This window comes from Rhipicephalus microplus, chromosome 6 (genome assembly GCF_043290135.1).
Source record: "Rhipicephalus microplus isolate Deutch F79 chromosome 6, USDA_Rmic, whole genome shotgun sequence".
Classification (NCBI taxonomy): Eukaryota; Metazoa; Arthropoda; class Arachnida; order Ixodida; family Ixodidae; genus Rhipicephalus; species Rhipicephalus microplus.
Window position 1 is genome coordinate 141,529,774 of NC_134705.1, and position 13,677 is coordinate 141,543,450.

Here is a 13,677-nt window from a genome sequence, read left to right on the forward strand (position 1 = left end):
GCACACGATTGAAGCTTAATAATATTATTTTTTCTGAATTCTGGCTCATCACGCATACCATAAGTTATCAGAAAGGAAATATACCAACTTTATGGTTGTTTGATAGCTATAGATTTATAAAATGTATTTTAAATTCCTTTTGAGTCGAACCATACGGATTAATGAAAAATTATGTGCGTACACTTTACGGAAATATTGTGTCAGAAAAATCATTACACCGGATGCGCTAATTTCAGCAGTGATTTAAGATTGATATTCGCAGGTCAGCAAAATCTGGAGGGTGCGTTTAATTTCAGTTTGACGCTGCTTTCATTGTTTAGTGCTGTAATGAGGTCTCATGGTGTCACACATTGCCGTATATATCACGTAGTTTTATTATAAAATGAAACAAGCCAGGCAAATGCATGTTTCTTGTACAGTTTTAGGTGGTATGCCGTAGTAAACGCTTCATAGCTCTATAAAGTAAACCAGCCTACTTACCAGAACGTATACCTATCTACCCCCTACCGTGACTTTATCTTCACAGAGTATGTTTCCTAACGAGGATGCCGTCATCTACGTCGACACAGACGTGATATTTGTTCATCCTGTCGAAGACTTCTGGAGAAAATTCTACGCCATGAATGAATGGCAGATGGCTGGCATGGCGCCGGAGACAGAGAACTACACAATGAACTACTATACGACAAAGGCACTACATCCATTCGTGCAGCCGTTTGGTAACAACTGTTCCTACGCTTATCAACTTATACACTATCTTTTACACCAAAATGTGTCATCTGCCGCAGTCATCGCAATATATAGTATGAGTATTAGTTAGTAGCAATAGTAGTAAGCAGTAGTAGTAACAGCAGTAAAACTTGTAGTAAGTAGTAATAGTAGTAGTAGTAGTATTAGCGACAGTAGTAGTAGTAGCAGAAGTGATGTAGTAGTTGTAATAATATTAGAGGCAGTAGTAGTAGTAGTAGTAGTGGCAGTAGTAGTAGTAGTAGTAGTAGTAGTAGTAGTAGTTGCAGTATTGCAGTAGTAGTAGCAACAGCAGCACTAGGCGTCACGCAAATCACTTGGCCAGATGAGGGAGTAAATAAAGAAATAAATAAACGTAATGATGATGTTGATGATGAACAGTAGTTATGATCATGACAATAATGCCCGTGATCACGCTAAACAGCTCCAGCAAAATAGCCATCTCAGCGAGTTTGCCGGTTATCATAGAACAACGCACATAGGCGAAAACAAAAGCAGAAGGAGATGACAGCTGTCATAGCGGGGAATGGGCTTATTTTTTTCTCGTGCAAGAACGTCACACGTGCTTAGCGCTCCAGTAAAGTTCGTTTATCTTATAAAGTGGCGATGCGCTCCTCCGCGTGCGTGTTTTCTTCTGTTGTTCTCGCTCGCCGGCTCTGATCGCTGCAGTCTGCTTCTTTGCTTGTTTCCGGTCGTTAGCTTCTGTGGACAGTTTGAAGCGTTCGATGGAGCAGCGTAACTTTTGACCACCTGTGGGCACCAGGGGAGTGAGAAAACGGGAGGGGGGGGGGGCTGGTAATAGCATCTAGAATGCTGAATGCAACGTTCATGTGGAACTTGCGTTTTTCTTAAGAACATATATGAAGGGGTCCTAATGATGTAGAGGGAGCTCTGGGGCGGGCTGTATGCTCCATACATTTTTCTTGCCACTATCTTCGCTCAATGAAGGGTCAGGACATTAGAACGTGTGTCTTTCTATATTAGTACAATTAACACAGAGAAAACACGCGTAAGCGCTCAGCGCAGGCCAATGAAAGTCGACAGTGTTCGGTACGTTGTGTAAGTTATTGATATGGTTTTAATGGAATAAAATTAGTGAGTACTCAGTTTACTACCGAAATAAATGAAAGTGACATTACACCTCTTTATTACTAAAAGTTGGACGTTGATATATAGTACATACTTATTAGTCACAGCTAATGTCTGCATGACAATAAGGAGGGAGAAGAGAGAAGGCATAACATGTTTTATTACAAGTAATTAACACTTGAAATCAGCAACTAACTACAATCAATATATCGTGAACCCAAGGATAACAACAACTATAGTTATGGGAGGAATTCATCTTTTATTTAGCCAATCTCCTCCAATTGGTGTGTGCCACATGTGGAGGACAAGAAGAAGAAAGCAGGGTTTTTTACCAAGAACATGCTGGTTTGGCTTCACTACGCTGCGATAATGGTAAAGAGCAGTATAACGGTGAGATGAGAGACATTGGAAAGAGACGAAAAAATAGTCAGTAAATGGCCCGACGCGTATGCATCATTGGCATTATACAAAAGTCAAATCTGTTCACATAAGCCCGTAGTACTGAGAAAGCGAAAGATGGCAATGACAGCCTTGTGAGCTGACGAAAGACAAAGACAGCGCTCCAGCAGCACGTGCATGGATACTCGCTGATCGTTCAGTCACTGCAACGCGTCAGAATATTTTTGTCTGAGACGCGAATTGAGGGCAATGGCATGGCAGATGATCGATGCTTTCGTCGGTGCCACATACCTCACATACCGCACTGTCGGTTACGGCATTTAGAGTTCTACATGTCTTCGTGAGAGCAACAGCGGGCGTAAAAGACCTTGTGAGCTAACTGAACGTCAAACAGCTCAAGTTATTATACTATAATAAGCCTGAGTACTTCGATTTCACAATAAAGCAGCTAATAACTCACGATGTTGTGCGGTTTCAACCCTGACCGTGGCTGTCACATTTCGATGGAGGTGCTATGCTAGATGTCCGTGTGCTGTGCAATGTCAGGGCGCCTTAAAACAGCAGATGGTCAAAATTTTTACAGCTTATCACTACGGCGTGGCTCATAATCGTATGATGGTTTAGTAGAGCGAAACGTCACATAATACCATTATTGACTCATCGGCATCTTAGCCTCAGCAGCTTCTGTCTTAGCTACGTATGTAAAAGGGAACTCAAAGTTACGTTGCCAGAATTGACGTTATCAGATACTAACGGTCCATTTGAGTTCGGAAGTGATTCATTTTCCTTTCGTTTCTTTTTGCTTGTGCAGCGCTGAATGCTGGGTTGCTGATGATGAACCTTACACGAATGCGGGCCTTCGACCTGGAGAACCGCGTGATGCGACTGAATCAAGAGTTCCATGGTCGCATTCCGTTTGCGGACCAGGACTTGCTGAACATCCTTTTCACCCGCTATCCGCAAGGGATATTTACCTTCACGTGCCGCTGGAACTACCGCGGAGAACACTGCTACGGCGATGCCTTGAGCACTGACGGCCCAATAGCGGTGGTGCATGCCTCGCGCAAGTTGGTTCTAGACCGCCTGGAGCCGGCGTTTGTCACTCTTCATGAAACTATGCGGAATGTAAGTGCACTATAAACGATAAGGTTGCAAACATTCGACTTTTTTTTCACTTGTTTATTGTTCAAATCGCCTATTCACTGAGTAATCTTTGTACTTTGGGATATTTTCACATTCCCGCCTCAAGTTTTGTTATCGCCCCGCTTCACTGTCGGTAATTCATAGCACAAACGACACCTACATTGTTGGAGAAGCTTCGAAACTGCAGCAGATAATTTTGTTAGGACTATGCCCACTTCGTGAACATAACAGATTAATCTGGAACCTAGGTCGCCGGTAGAGGTAACGCTAGAACAGCAAGTGTATAAACGCCGACCCGCTTGGCCACTTGTCAGTTGATCGACGCCCGACGCTCTGCTCGCCGCTATCAGCGGCAGTGTCTTGCTATAACGTGACTTCCTTTTTTTTGCATGGCCAGAAGTTCATTAGGAATGAGGAGTTAATTATTCGACCTGCAGTCTGCTCCCTTTGTGCACGTCACAAACCCGTGACAGTATATTTAACTGTCAATGACGTGATAGCGTTAATAAACAATGTCGCAGAATTCCGCTGTTTTCATCGTCGTCAACGCAGGTCGCGTTGTTTGCGAGCGAATGTTTGGGGAACATTAAATAACAGTGGCCCGAAATCCTTGGCGACACAAAGAGCTTTGCTGGTGCTAGCCTTTGGGCACGCAGAAACGAACGTGGAGTTTCTTAAATGGTTTCGCGCTTACCGATTGCGCCTTGCCTAAGTCGACGTTTTTTTTTAATCGACTTTGTTCTGTCACAGCCGAAGCATTTCCCTTTTGCATCTGCGAGCCAAGACATGGACTTTCGAATTTGGGATCAACGGTCTCCGCTACACGTGTTGAGATGGAGCAATAGACACCGCACACATACCAGAGGGAGCTGCATTGCTCACACTGCCATCCATCCAGCCCTATTACCCTATAGTTCAGGATGATGGCGCAGAGTTTTTCAAAGCACTGGGGTTTAGGCACCGGGAGGGCAAAATAGACTTTAAGCGGGTAGACTTAACTAGAAGGAGGTTATCTGATTGGTGGCTAAAGTCAAGGCACGAGTGAAAGTTAAACCCTTCACTGCAAAGTACGAATCCTCAAACTCACTTTTTTAAAGAAAAGAAATAAATCTAGTTTTTGGTTTATTAAGTATTAGGGCTTGGTGGCGCTAGCCACCGCCCGATCTAAAGGGTACAGCCATATCCATCCATCCATCCATCCATCCAGCGTTCATGGCAGTTGCCTCCTTAAAAAGATAAAATTTGAGAAGCGATTGAGAGAAATGGGGGAGGATCGTCGGGCTAGGAAGGTTTTCAGCTACTTGTACATAAAGAATGTCGATACAAAATGGAGGAAGCGAACCAGAAAATTGACTGGTAAATACTTAGAAAACAGCAGGTTGTCAAACCAAAAAGAACTATCGGTTAAGAAGAAAGTCAAGGAAACGGAGACTGACATGTGGAGAATGGGCATGATTAAGAAGTCCGCACTAGAGATCTATCGAGCTTTTAAGCAGGAAATTGCCAAGGAAAGGATCTATGATATTACTCGGGGTAGTTCTCTACTGTTTGAGGCCAGGACGGGTGTACTGCAAACCAAGACATATCGGGCCAAATACGAAAGGGTAGACACAGTATGCAGTGCGTGTGGAGAGGAAGAAGAAACTGCCGAACATTTGATAATGTTTTGTAAAGGGCTTCACCCTATAGTTCAGGATGATGGCGCAGAGTTTTTCAAAGCACTGGGGTTTAGGGACCGGGAGGGCAAAATAGACTTTAAGCGGGTAGACTTAACTAGAAAGAGGTTATCTGATTGGTGGCTAAAGTCAAGTCACGAGTGAAAATTAAACCCTTCACTGCAAAGTACGAATCCTCAAACTCACTTTTTAAAGAAAAAAATAAATCTAGTTTTTGATTCATTAGGTATTAAGGCTTGGTGGCGCTAGCCGCCACCCGATCTAAAAGATACAGCCATATCCATCCGTCCATCCATCCATCCATCCATTCATCCATCCATCCATCCATCCATCCATCCATTCATCCATCCATAGCCTCCTATATATTTTGTGCCCGCGCATTAGCGCTAAATACATACGCGCCATCCGTCCCTTATAGTTTTGGCGCTCGCCGCCAGATGCCGCACCGATCCCATAATAACAGCAGACGACGCGGCCTATGCACGCTTGCGTTTATGACGGTCTAGAAACCGTCTACATTGCATTGGATTATGCGTATACGTTAAGAAGTGCGCACACACCAAATTTTTAACACAAGCACTGTATGCAGAATGCAATGTGAGCTTTGTTATTTGATTTCGCGCTCAAAGCTTGAGCACTTTTCGAGACAATGGTTTGACATGAAAATCTTTTGCCAAGTCGTGTTTGTCAGTCACACTCGTCGCGAAGTTCAGAAAAAGTGGGCGGAGAAACTTCACGAGCACAACCTCCAAAAGTTTTTTATGATGTCCCGGGGTCGAGCACTTGAGTTTGTCACGTTTTTGTAGTATTTGCGCGGCGTTGTCAACGGCAGCCTTCAGTGGCTGATTCATCTTTCTCGCTCTTGCGAGGAAAACTTCCGCGTAATTCTTTAGAGAATTTAGAACCATTACGGGCTCAGTTGACGGATACAGGAGTACACCTGGGTGGATATCTCCACATTCAATCAGAACATGCTCCGCCGTTTCCTTATCTTTCCCGCAGCATGTGCATTGTTCTTCTTCTTTACTGAATCTTGCTTTATAACTACGCGTTCTAAGGCAACCCGATCTCGCTTCAAACAGTAAAGCGCTTCCCCTTGAATTATCGTAAAATGCCTCCCTCCTTATTTCATTTTTGCCCTTTCGGTAGTTACTCAAAGCCGGTTTTTTCTCCATAGCTGCCATCCATTCTCTCGTTTTGCGCCTCGGCGCTCCGCCAGGAGCGCTCGCATCCCATAATAGCTCGGGGGACGGCGCTGAGGGACCGACCGCTCGGGCACAAAGTTATAGAGGAGGCTATGATCCATCCATCCCCGTCTCAAAGTTTTTGACATTCGCCGTTAGGGGAACGCAGAAAAGAGACGCGTTCTCGCGTTCGCTATGTATCCCCGGCTCAATCCACCGACAGATGCAGGGCGCGAGACGCTCGTGTGGCGTTCCATTTTCACCGAGGCCGTCTGAAGGTTTATGTTTTTATCCACTGGGATATGTATTCTGGCACTGAAATCGGACTGGAAAACTCGACTGATCGGTGCCTATAGCAGCAGTCATACGGCTAGCTTGCGGACTTGACGCTTTACTACGTAATAATAATATCTGGAATTTAACCTCTCAAAACCACCGTATGATTATGAGAGACGCCGTAGTGGAAGGCTCAGAAAATTTCAGCCACCTGGGGTTCTTTCACGTGCAGACAAATCTGAGCACACGGACCTACAGCATTTTTGCGACGACCTAAAATGCAGCCGCTACAGCCGGGAATCGACCCCCCAACCTGTGGGTCAACAGCCGAGTGTCTGAGCCACTAGACCATCGTGGCGGGAGGCGTTATAACGTTTCAAGCCAAATTTTAGTGCACACTGAAAGCCGTCACATCGGTGTATGCTGCCATAAGTGTTCGGCGTTAGGATGTTTCCACCGGCTTTGAGGCCCCCGCTAAATTTGGCAAATAGAATCTTCAATGCGAAACGCAAACGCTTTTTGAGTGTCACGCATGTCCTGCGGCCTCGACGTTATTTCTTTGTGGCTTCAAGACATTTGGGCACCTATTCCAAAAGTCTCTCTTATACCCATCTGCCAAAAAAATTCTAGCGGTCTAGCGCGACCGAAACAGATGACATGGAGGACAACGGACAAACAGCAAACGCTTGTTTTCTTTAGCCTGCATACTGAAACGGCAAAATGTACTCCATTCCCCCACCTATTAAGCTCCATGTTTTGCCTTTTAACTTGCTTTTGGTCTAGTGGCTAAGGTACTCGGCTGTTGACTCGCTAGTCACAGGATTGAATCCCGGCTGCGGCACCTGCATTTTTGGTGGAGGCGAAAATGCTGTAGGCCTGGGTGCTTAGATTTCAGCGCACGTTAAATAACCACAGGTGGTCGAAATTTCCGGAGCCCTCCACCACAGCGTCTCTCCTAATCGTAGGGGGTTTCGGGACGTTAAACTACACACATGTGTATCAATCAATCAATCAATCAATCAATCTCTCAGATTGAATTAGGTGTTTTCTCAGTGATACAAAATGTTTTATTCCGTACGGTTAACGTTAGGCTCTGTTGATTTTGTCTTTGACAAAAGTGCACTGTTAAATACGTTCACGGATATGTACATGAGTAAATATGATGGTATTTTTAGTCGAAGATCTGCACCCTTGTCATTTTTAGAAGCATGTGTGATAGTTTATTGTGCATGAACAAACGTCCCCATAAGTATTGCATCAAAACAGCTATTTGAAAGAAAAGAAAACAAACGTCACCGCCTCGCTTCTCTGTCAACGTCTCCATCAAGCTTTAAGCGAAAGACCTAAAGAACCCCAGGTGGTCGAAATTTCCGGAGCCCTCCACTACGGCGTCTCTCATAATCATATGGTGGTTTTGGGACGTTAAACCCCACAAATCAATCAATCATTTAAGCGAAAGAGCGCCTGCACGTGTGCTGTTGAGACAGGAGAGGAAGGTTTCCACCACTCGCAAAGTTCACTAAAAGCAGCGATGACGTAGATGCTGAGGCGTAAGCACTCGAACAGGCGCTAGTTCCTGAGTCGCTAGTGAAAAAATGCGACAGAATGTAGAATGAGAAGACTTTTTGTCAGAGTATTGACGTCAAAGTTGTACTTCGGTCGTATGAAGGAACGTATTATGAGAACCACGGCGTGGTGTGATTGAAGAGCATGCCGAACAAAAGAGAGAGTGATAACACTAGAGCAATTCTCGCCGAAAGAGGGAGATTGAACCTTTCGTTTTATTGATGCAAAACGTCGATGTTGGGCTCGTTGTCCTTACTTTGATAGTGGCGTTTGGTAAATACGATATATGAAACGTGTCTTTTGTAACATTGGCGCTGTCGTAGAAGATGTATTAGGGACTGAAAGACGGGTGAGTTGGAACTTATCTCTATCGTTGGTAGCGTGGAAATTGATAAAACGTGAAAGAAGAAAACACAATAAGCGCTGGTCTAACAACTGAAAATTTATTTCAAAAAGGCGTATGTGTACAGAAAAAAAACGTCTCGTGCGATAATACACCCCATCAATCTAACGGATTTCTTGTTCTGTTTATGAAATAATGGCTGATTAATGCGGCTGCCTTGCAACGTACTGTATTTCTGTCCTTGAACGACTAGGAAATTCTCATCGCAACTGCGCTCAATAAGTCTTGTGGGTTAACGTGACAATCATAAATTTACGTTGGTCACACACGCGCACTTTATTCAACGGTGTGTGTGCAACTGTGACACGAACATTTATGTACAGAACGTCTCGTTTTCAAAACGTCTCCTCTGTTCGTGTCACTACGAAAGAGATATACGCATTCTGTGAAACACTGTTACGCACTCATATACACACTCAATATAAACATTGTTAAAGCACCCCACGCCCAGGTTTGACCTATGTGCATCGTTCACACCTGATGATCATCCAGCGTAAATAAAACACGAACGATAGCGTTACGCTATCTCCTCCTCATCACAATGCTTGCTCATGGACTTACCTTGACGACGACATATCGATAAACAATCGTGATTCAACTCATTACGTATGTTGCACGGCAAGTACTTTTCACAGTAGTGCTTTCCACACTTGTAGTAAGATTGAATTAAATGTAATAAAAAGCTCACTTCTGCTGTAACACCGAAGAGCTGCAATGAGCAAGCTTAAGAACAAAACAGCCGTTTTCAGCTCTGTACCAGAATGCCTAACAGGTATGTCCGAAAATAGTGCTTAAAGGGACCCAAAACTGGTGAGAACGGGTGATTAGATTCCGGTGGAAAGGAAAAGAGCGTGAAATATGGTGACGGATGACGGCATACTTTTCACGAGCTGAGTGGAATTTATATTTTTAAATAGCGTTTTAATATAATCAAAACCGTTATGTCACACCTCTAGCGCAAGAGCCATGAACCACAAATATGAAGTCCTAATTACTTTGCCGTGATTACTTAAAGCGCACCAGAATAAGGGCATAAATTTTGAATATGTATGTTATTGTTCATTTTCGGGTAGGCCCGTGTGCTCAGATTTGGGTGCACGATAAAGAACCATAGGTGGTCAAAGTTTCCGGAGCCCTCCACTACGGCGTCTCTCATAATCATATGGTGGTTTTGGAACGTTCAACCCCACACATCAATCAGTCAATCAACCAATGTTCATTTTCGTTTGTTTCTATGCGCCTTACAAAGTAAAAGAAGTAGATCATGAAAATCGGTGCTGACTTCGTGACCTGCAGGGAAACAAGTGCAGTTGCGCAAGCTCGCGGCGTTTCCAGAGTAGCTTGATTCCTGTCGCGTCGGGTGCGTTGGAAGAAGCACGCGAGCTTGTGAATGCAATCGGTGCTGCTCGCGAAATGCCATCGAGCTACTGCGCTATCGAGAATCGCCATCACTCATGCGTGCTGCTGGTGGTGGCGATGGTGGCAGTTCGTCGGATTCGTTGCTACCGCTGTCGTCCGTCGCTCTGGCGCTACTTGATAGGGGTCCGAAATTCGCCCCTTTAACCCGCTCAAGTTTTCAAGCGGTGACGTATTGAAGCAGCCCAACTTCGGCAGCACGTGAATTGTCTATCATATGTAAACGCGTCGTTTTGTTTTCGAAGACTTGGCTCAGCTCGACTTGGCTTAAGCAAAAAAAAACAACCTGTGCACAGCCAAAAGTACTTGCATAAGAAGCCTCGGGAAAGTGGTGTAACTCCTGTAAAATAATTTAGCACGCTAGAAAGCAGTGGTCGCGGAACTGCAGGTTTGACAAACACAACATTACGTGTCTGTACTTGGGGTTTCACTTTTCATCACTGCTGGCATTACACTGGCATATAATCGCTATCGCGATCACATCCACTGTTTCCAGCATGTCTTCTTAAGACTGCATATTCAGCGCAAATAAAAAAAATCTGATTGTATATGTTCTACAGCGTTTTCCACAATACCCTTCCACCCTGCCGCGGTGGTCTAGTGGCTAAGGTACTCGGCTGCTGACCCGAAGATCGGGGGATTGAATCCCGGCTGCGGCGGCTGCATTTCTGATGGAGGCGGAAATGTTGTAGGCCCGTGTGCTCAGGTTTGGGTGCACGTTAAAGAACCCCTGGTGGTCGAAATTTCCGGAGCCCTCCAATACGGCGTCTCTCATACTCATATGGTGGTTTTGGAACGTTAAATCCCACATATCAATCAACGTTACCCTTCCATGATTGCAAGCCCAAACCGGCCATCTTTTCATGGCACTTAAGAAAGCGGGTACGATAAATATTGGTTGTGCACATGTGTCCCATTGAAATTTTATGATAATCGTCCACTGTGTGAGCAGGAACTATGGCACGAATGACGTTTTTTTTTTTCTTAGACGTTGCGGATGACCGAAAAAGTGTTCTTTTTTTTACGCGCATCCTGTGTATAAGTAGGCGTCTGAAGAAACCTCGATGAATTGTTAGTGCTGGGAGTGTTCATAAACCATCGAAAATGGCACCACCCATCATGGCGTTTAAGATGATTATGAATTAAAACTGGCTAACTATAATTATACGCCCTAACCGTACAGCCAGTTCTGTGTTGTGGTACGTTTGCGATTTTAAAGTAGCATCGCCAACACGCACTATACATTTAGATTTTAGCCATGGCGTCTCCTGCTTACGCCCAAAATCCATGAAGAATAAAGATCTTAGGCTGATAGATGCTAAACATCTGTCAGTTTCTCATGAAATAACATCATTCATCATATTTATTACGTTTCTTTTTCTTTCTTTTGCAGTTCAAACTTGGAAAAAATTTGGTGGATGACTTTATCGTTCCTCTCAACAAAAGTCTTCAGAATATTACATTGACGGGGTGCACTAAAGAGTTGAGAAAACAGCTACATCTACTTCGGCTGTCCGCAAGTCGTGTTGAAAAGATCACTACGCAAGCTGCGACCACAAATAAGCCGTAGTTGTTGAGTGCATGTCCGCGTGGCTAGAGTAATGTTTCCTCGGGGCCACGTTGAGTCACCCTGTGTGAACGCTAGGATCATGTCGCGACGTCTTTTTACTGCCACAATCGGGATAGGCGATTGTTAGAGAGGGTGACTCATCTCGGAGAAGCAAAAAAGTTCGATTAACCAGCTTCGAATATGCGCCTCTCTAGAGATATTCACTACGGCAACTTGGGAGGAGATCCGGAATAACCTCAGGGGATAACATAGATAGCCTACCGACTATAGCAAACAAAACGCGTATTCATCATGTCGGCATTTTTCTTCAGTTCCCAGAAAGTTACACAAAAAAAAACTGGGGACAGTTGCAGTGTGATGCTTATAAGAAAATCTCCACTCAGTGTGCATCTAAGTCTCAATCAAGTCCTCAACAGAAATGTGCAACTTCACGCCTTGGGTGACGTATACCATATCAGTAGTTGCTACTATGCTTGCAAGATTTTCTCTAAATTACTCATTATCAATATATTGGATTGGGATGCCTGTAGATTGATATTCTGTGCTTTCCATTGGTTATAACTGCACTTAGGTAAATATGTTATAATTTAACTTGAGAGGTGTAGCCTTATATAGCTACTAACCTGACGGTGATGTTTTGATGTCTTAAATATGTATATTCAGGAATAATTTAAGACTCTTTTCTCATTCCTGCTTTTAGCGCACACCACTCATAAGCAAACTCGTCTAAATTGTGTGAGCATATGCAAAGCAAAAAAAATCTTCTATACCACTTATTAAGATACCGGTATTACCTTGTCAGTGGCCCCGTTCAGCTCTGAAACTTCGTGGCGTCCAGACACGCGGACCAATGTCAAGCACTTCTAGAACATTCTTGAGAGATTTTGCCGTGAACAAATGCCCAAAGACTCAAAATGTTCGGCCGAGCTGGAATGAGAAAGCAAGCATCGATCGGAGTTGTAAATACATTGTATGATCCGTGTCTACATGGGCTCTCTACTAGTTTAATATGTATCGTCACTGAGTGGCCTACATGTGTTCATTTACGAGATCAGAGGAATACCGAAGAGCCGTTAAGTACACCTGCATAACTTATGTCATCATCATATAAGCCAACTGACAACCACCTACAGTCACACATCTATATTACGTGCGAAACAAAGTGCTAACGAGTGCCAAAATGCCACTGTTCCATAGAAAGTTATCAATACTATTAAAGCGCACGTCTTCAATAACCTTCAATGTTGCGGGTAAAACGATTCCTTTGAACTCGTTGGTGTGTGGTCTGATGTGGATAAACTCTATTGAATTTTGCGCCAGTGTGTGTCATGGCGTGGCATATTTTTAAAGAGTTCGTTGATTTCTTTCTCAGCAAACACACATATGCATTGGCGATTTTCAATAGGATCAATTCTTAGTGAAATTGCAAGCAAAATTGCACCCCCCCCTTCCCCAAGGTGGGCTAGTGGGTACTCGGCGGTGGTCGCGTATCAGCGGAGGTGGAATAGTGAAGACCCCTGTACTGCGCAATGTCAGTGCACGTCAAACAAATCCAGATGGTGGGAATTTTCGGAGTCGTCCTACAAGGAGTCTCTCATCGTGATACGCTCCCAGACGTAAAACCCTGGATATGACTATTAGTAATAATGCCCCTTCTACCATGCGAGACCCGCTTTTGGGAACTTGCCAGCGTACACCACCGTATCGCGGAAGAGTGTTGTGCCACCCCCTGGCTACGCCACTGGCGGCGTTGCGTGGTGAACGTAATGGTTCACTTTAAAAAATAAATTGTACAACAAGTGCCTTTGTGGGTCCAAAAGTGCTGAAGCCATATTTTGTGTTACTGGTGCTACGCGGCTCTGGTATCACGATCACGAAGCGGTAGAAAGACAGAGAGAAAGCATTTTATTAGAAGGCCTGGAATTCACGCGCGAATAGAAACCACTCAAATTCTTCTCTGCGGGGAAATGGAAAAAGGGTAAAGAATTAGAAAGGAACGGAGCATAAAAAAGTAAAGTGAGATGATTAAACTGGAAAGAAGACCCAAACGCAGAGTTCTTGGGTGCTTTGGTGGGGGTGAGTGTGCTGCTCGAGTCATTTTTTGTTTGCGTCGTCCCACAAAAAGGCGGCAAATTTCTCTACATATAAAAGAAGAATGACTGTCACATGCTAGGCACAAGTAAAGTCTGTCGAGCTGACTGATATATT

General features: G+C 44.2%; 1 protein-coding gene across 4 annotated transcripts in view; it reads left to right on the plus strand.

Annotated features, from left to right (window-relative positions):
• The window catches only part of LOC119167288 (glucoside xylosyltransferase 1), a 38,758-nt gene extending 25,970 nt beyond the window's left edge, over positions 1 to 12,788 (plus strand). For all 4 annotated transcript variants that reach the window (XM_075866756.1, XM_075866759.1, XM_075866757.1 and 1 more), the window contains 3 exons: positions 527 to 719; positions 3,047 to 3,360; positions 11,293 to 12,788. In XM_075866756.1, the coding sequence (XP_075722871.1) occupies positions 527 to 719; positions 3,047 to 3,360; positions 11,293 to 11,469 (684 nt within the window). In that variant the 3' untranslated portion in view covers positions 11,470 to 12,788. The remainder of the gene's footprint in view (positions 1 to 526; positions 720 to 3,046; positions 3,361 to 11,292) is intronic.
• The last annotated feature ends 889 nt before the right edge of the window (positions 12,789 to 13,677 follow it).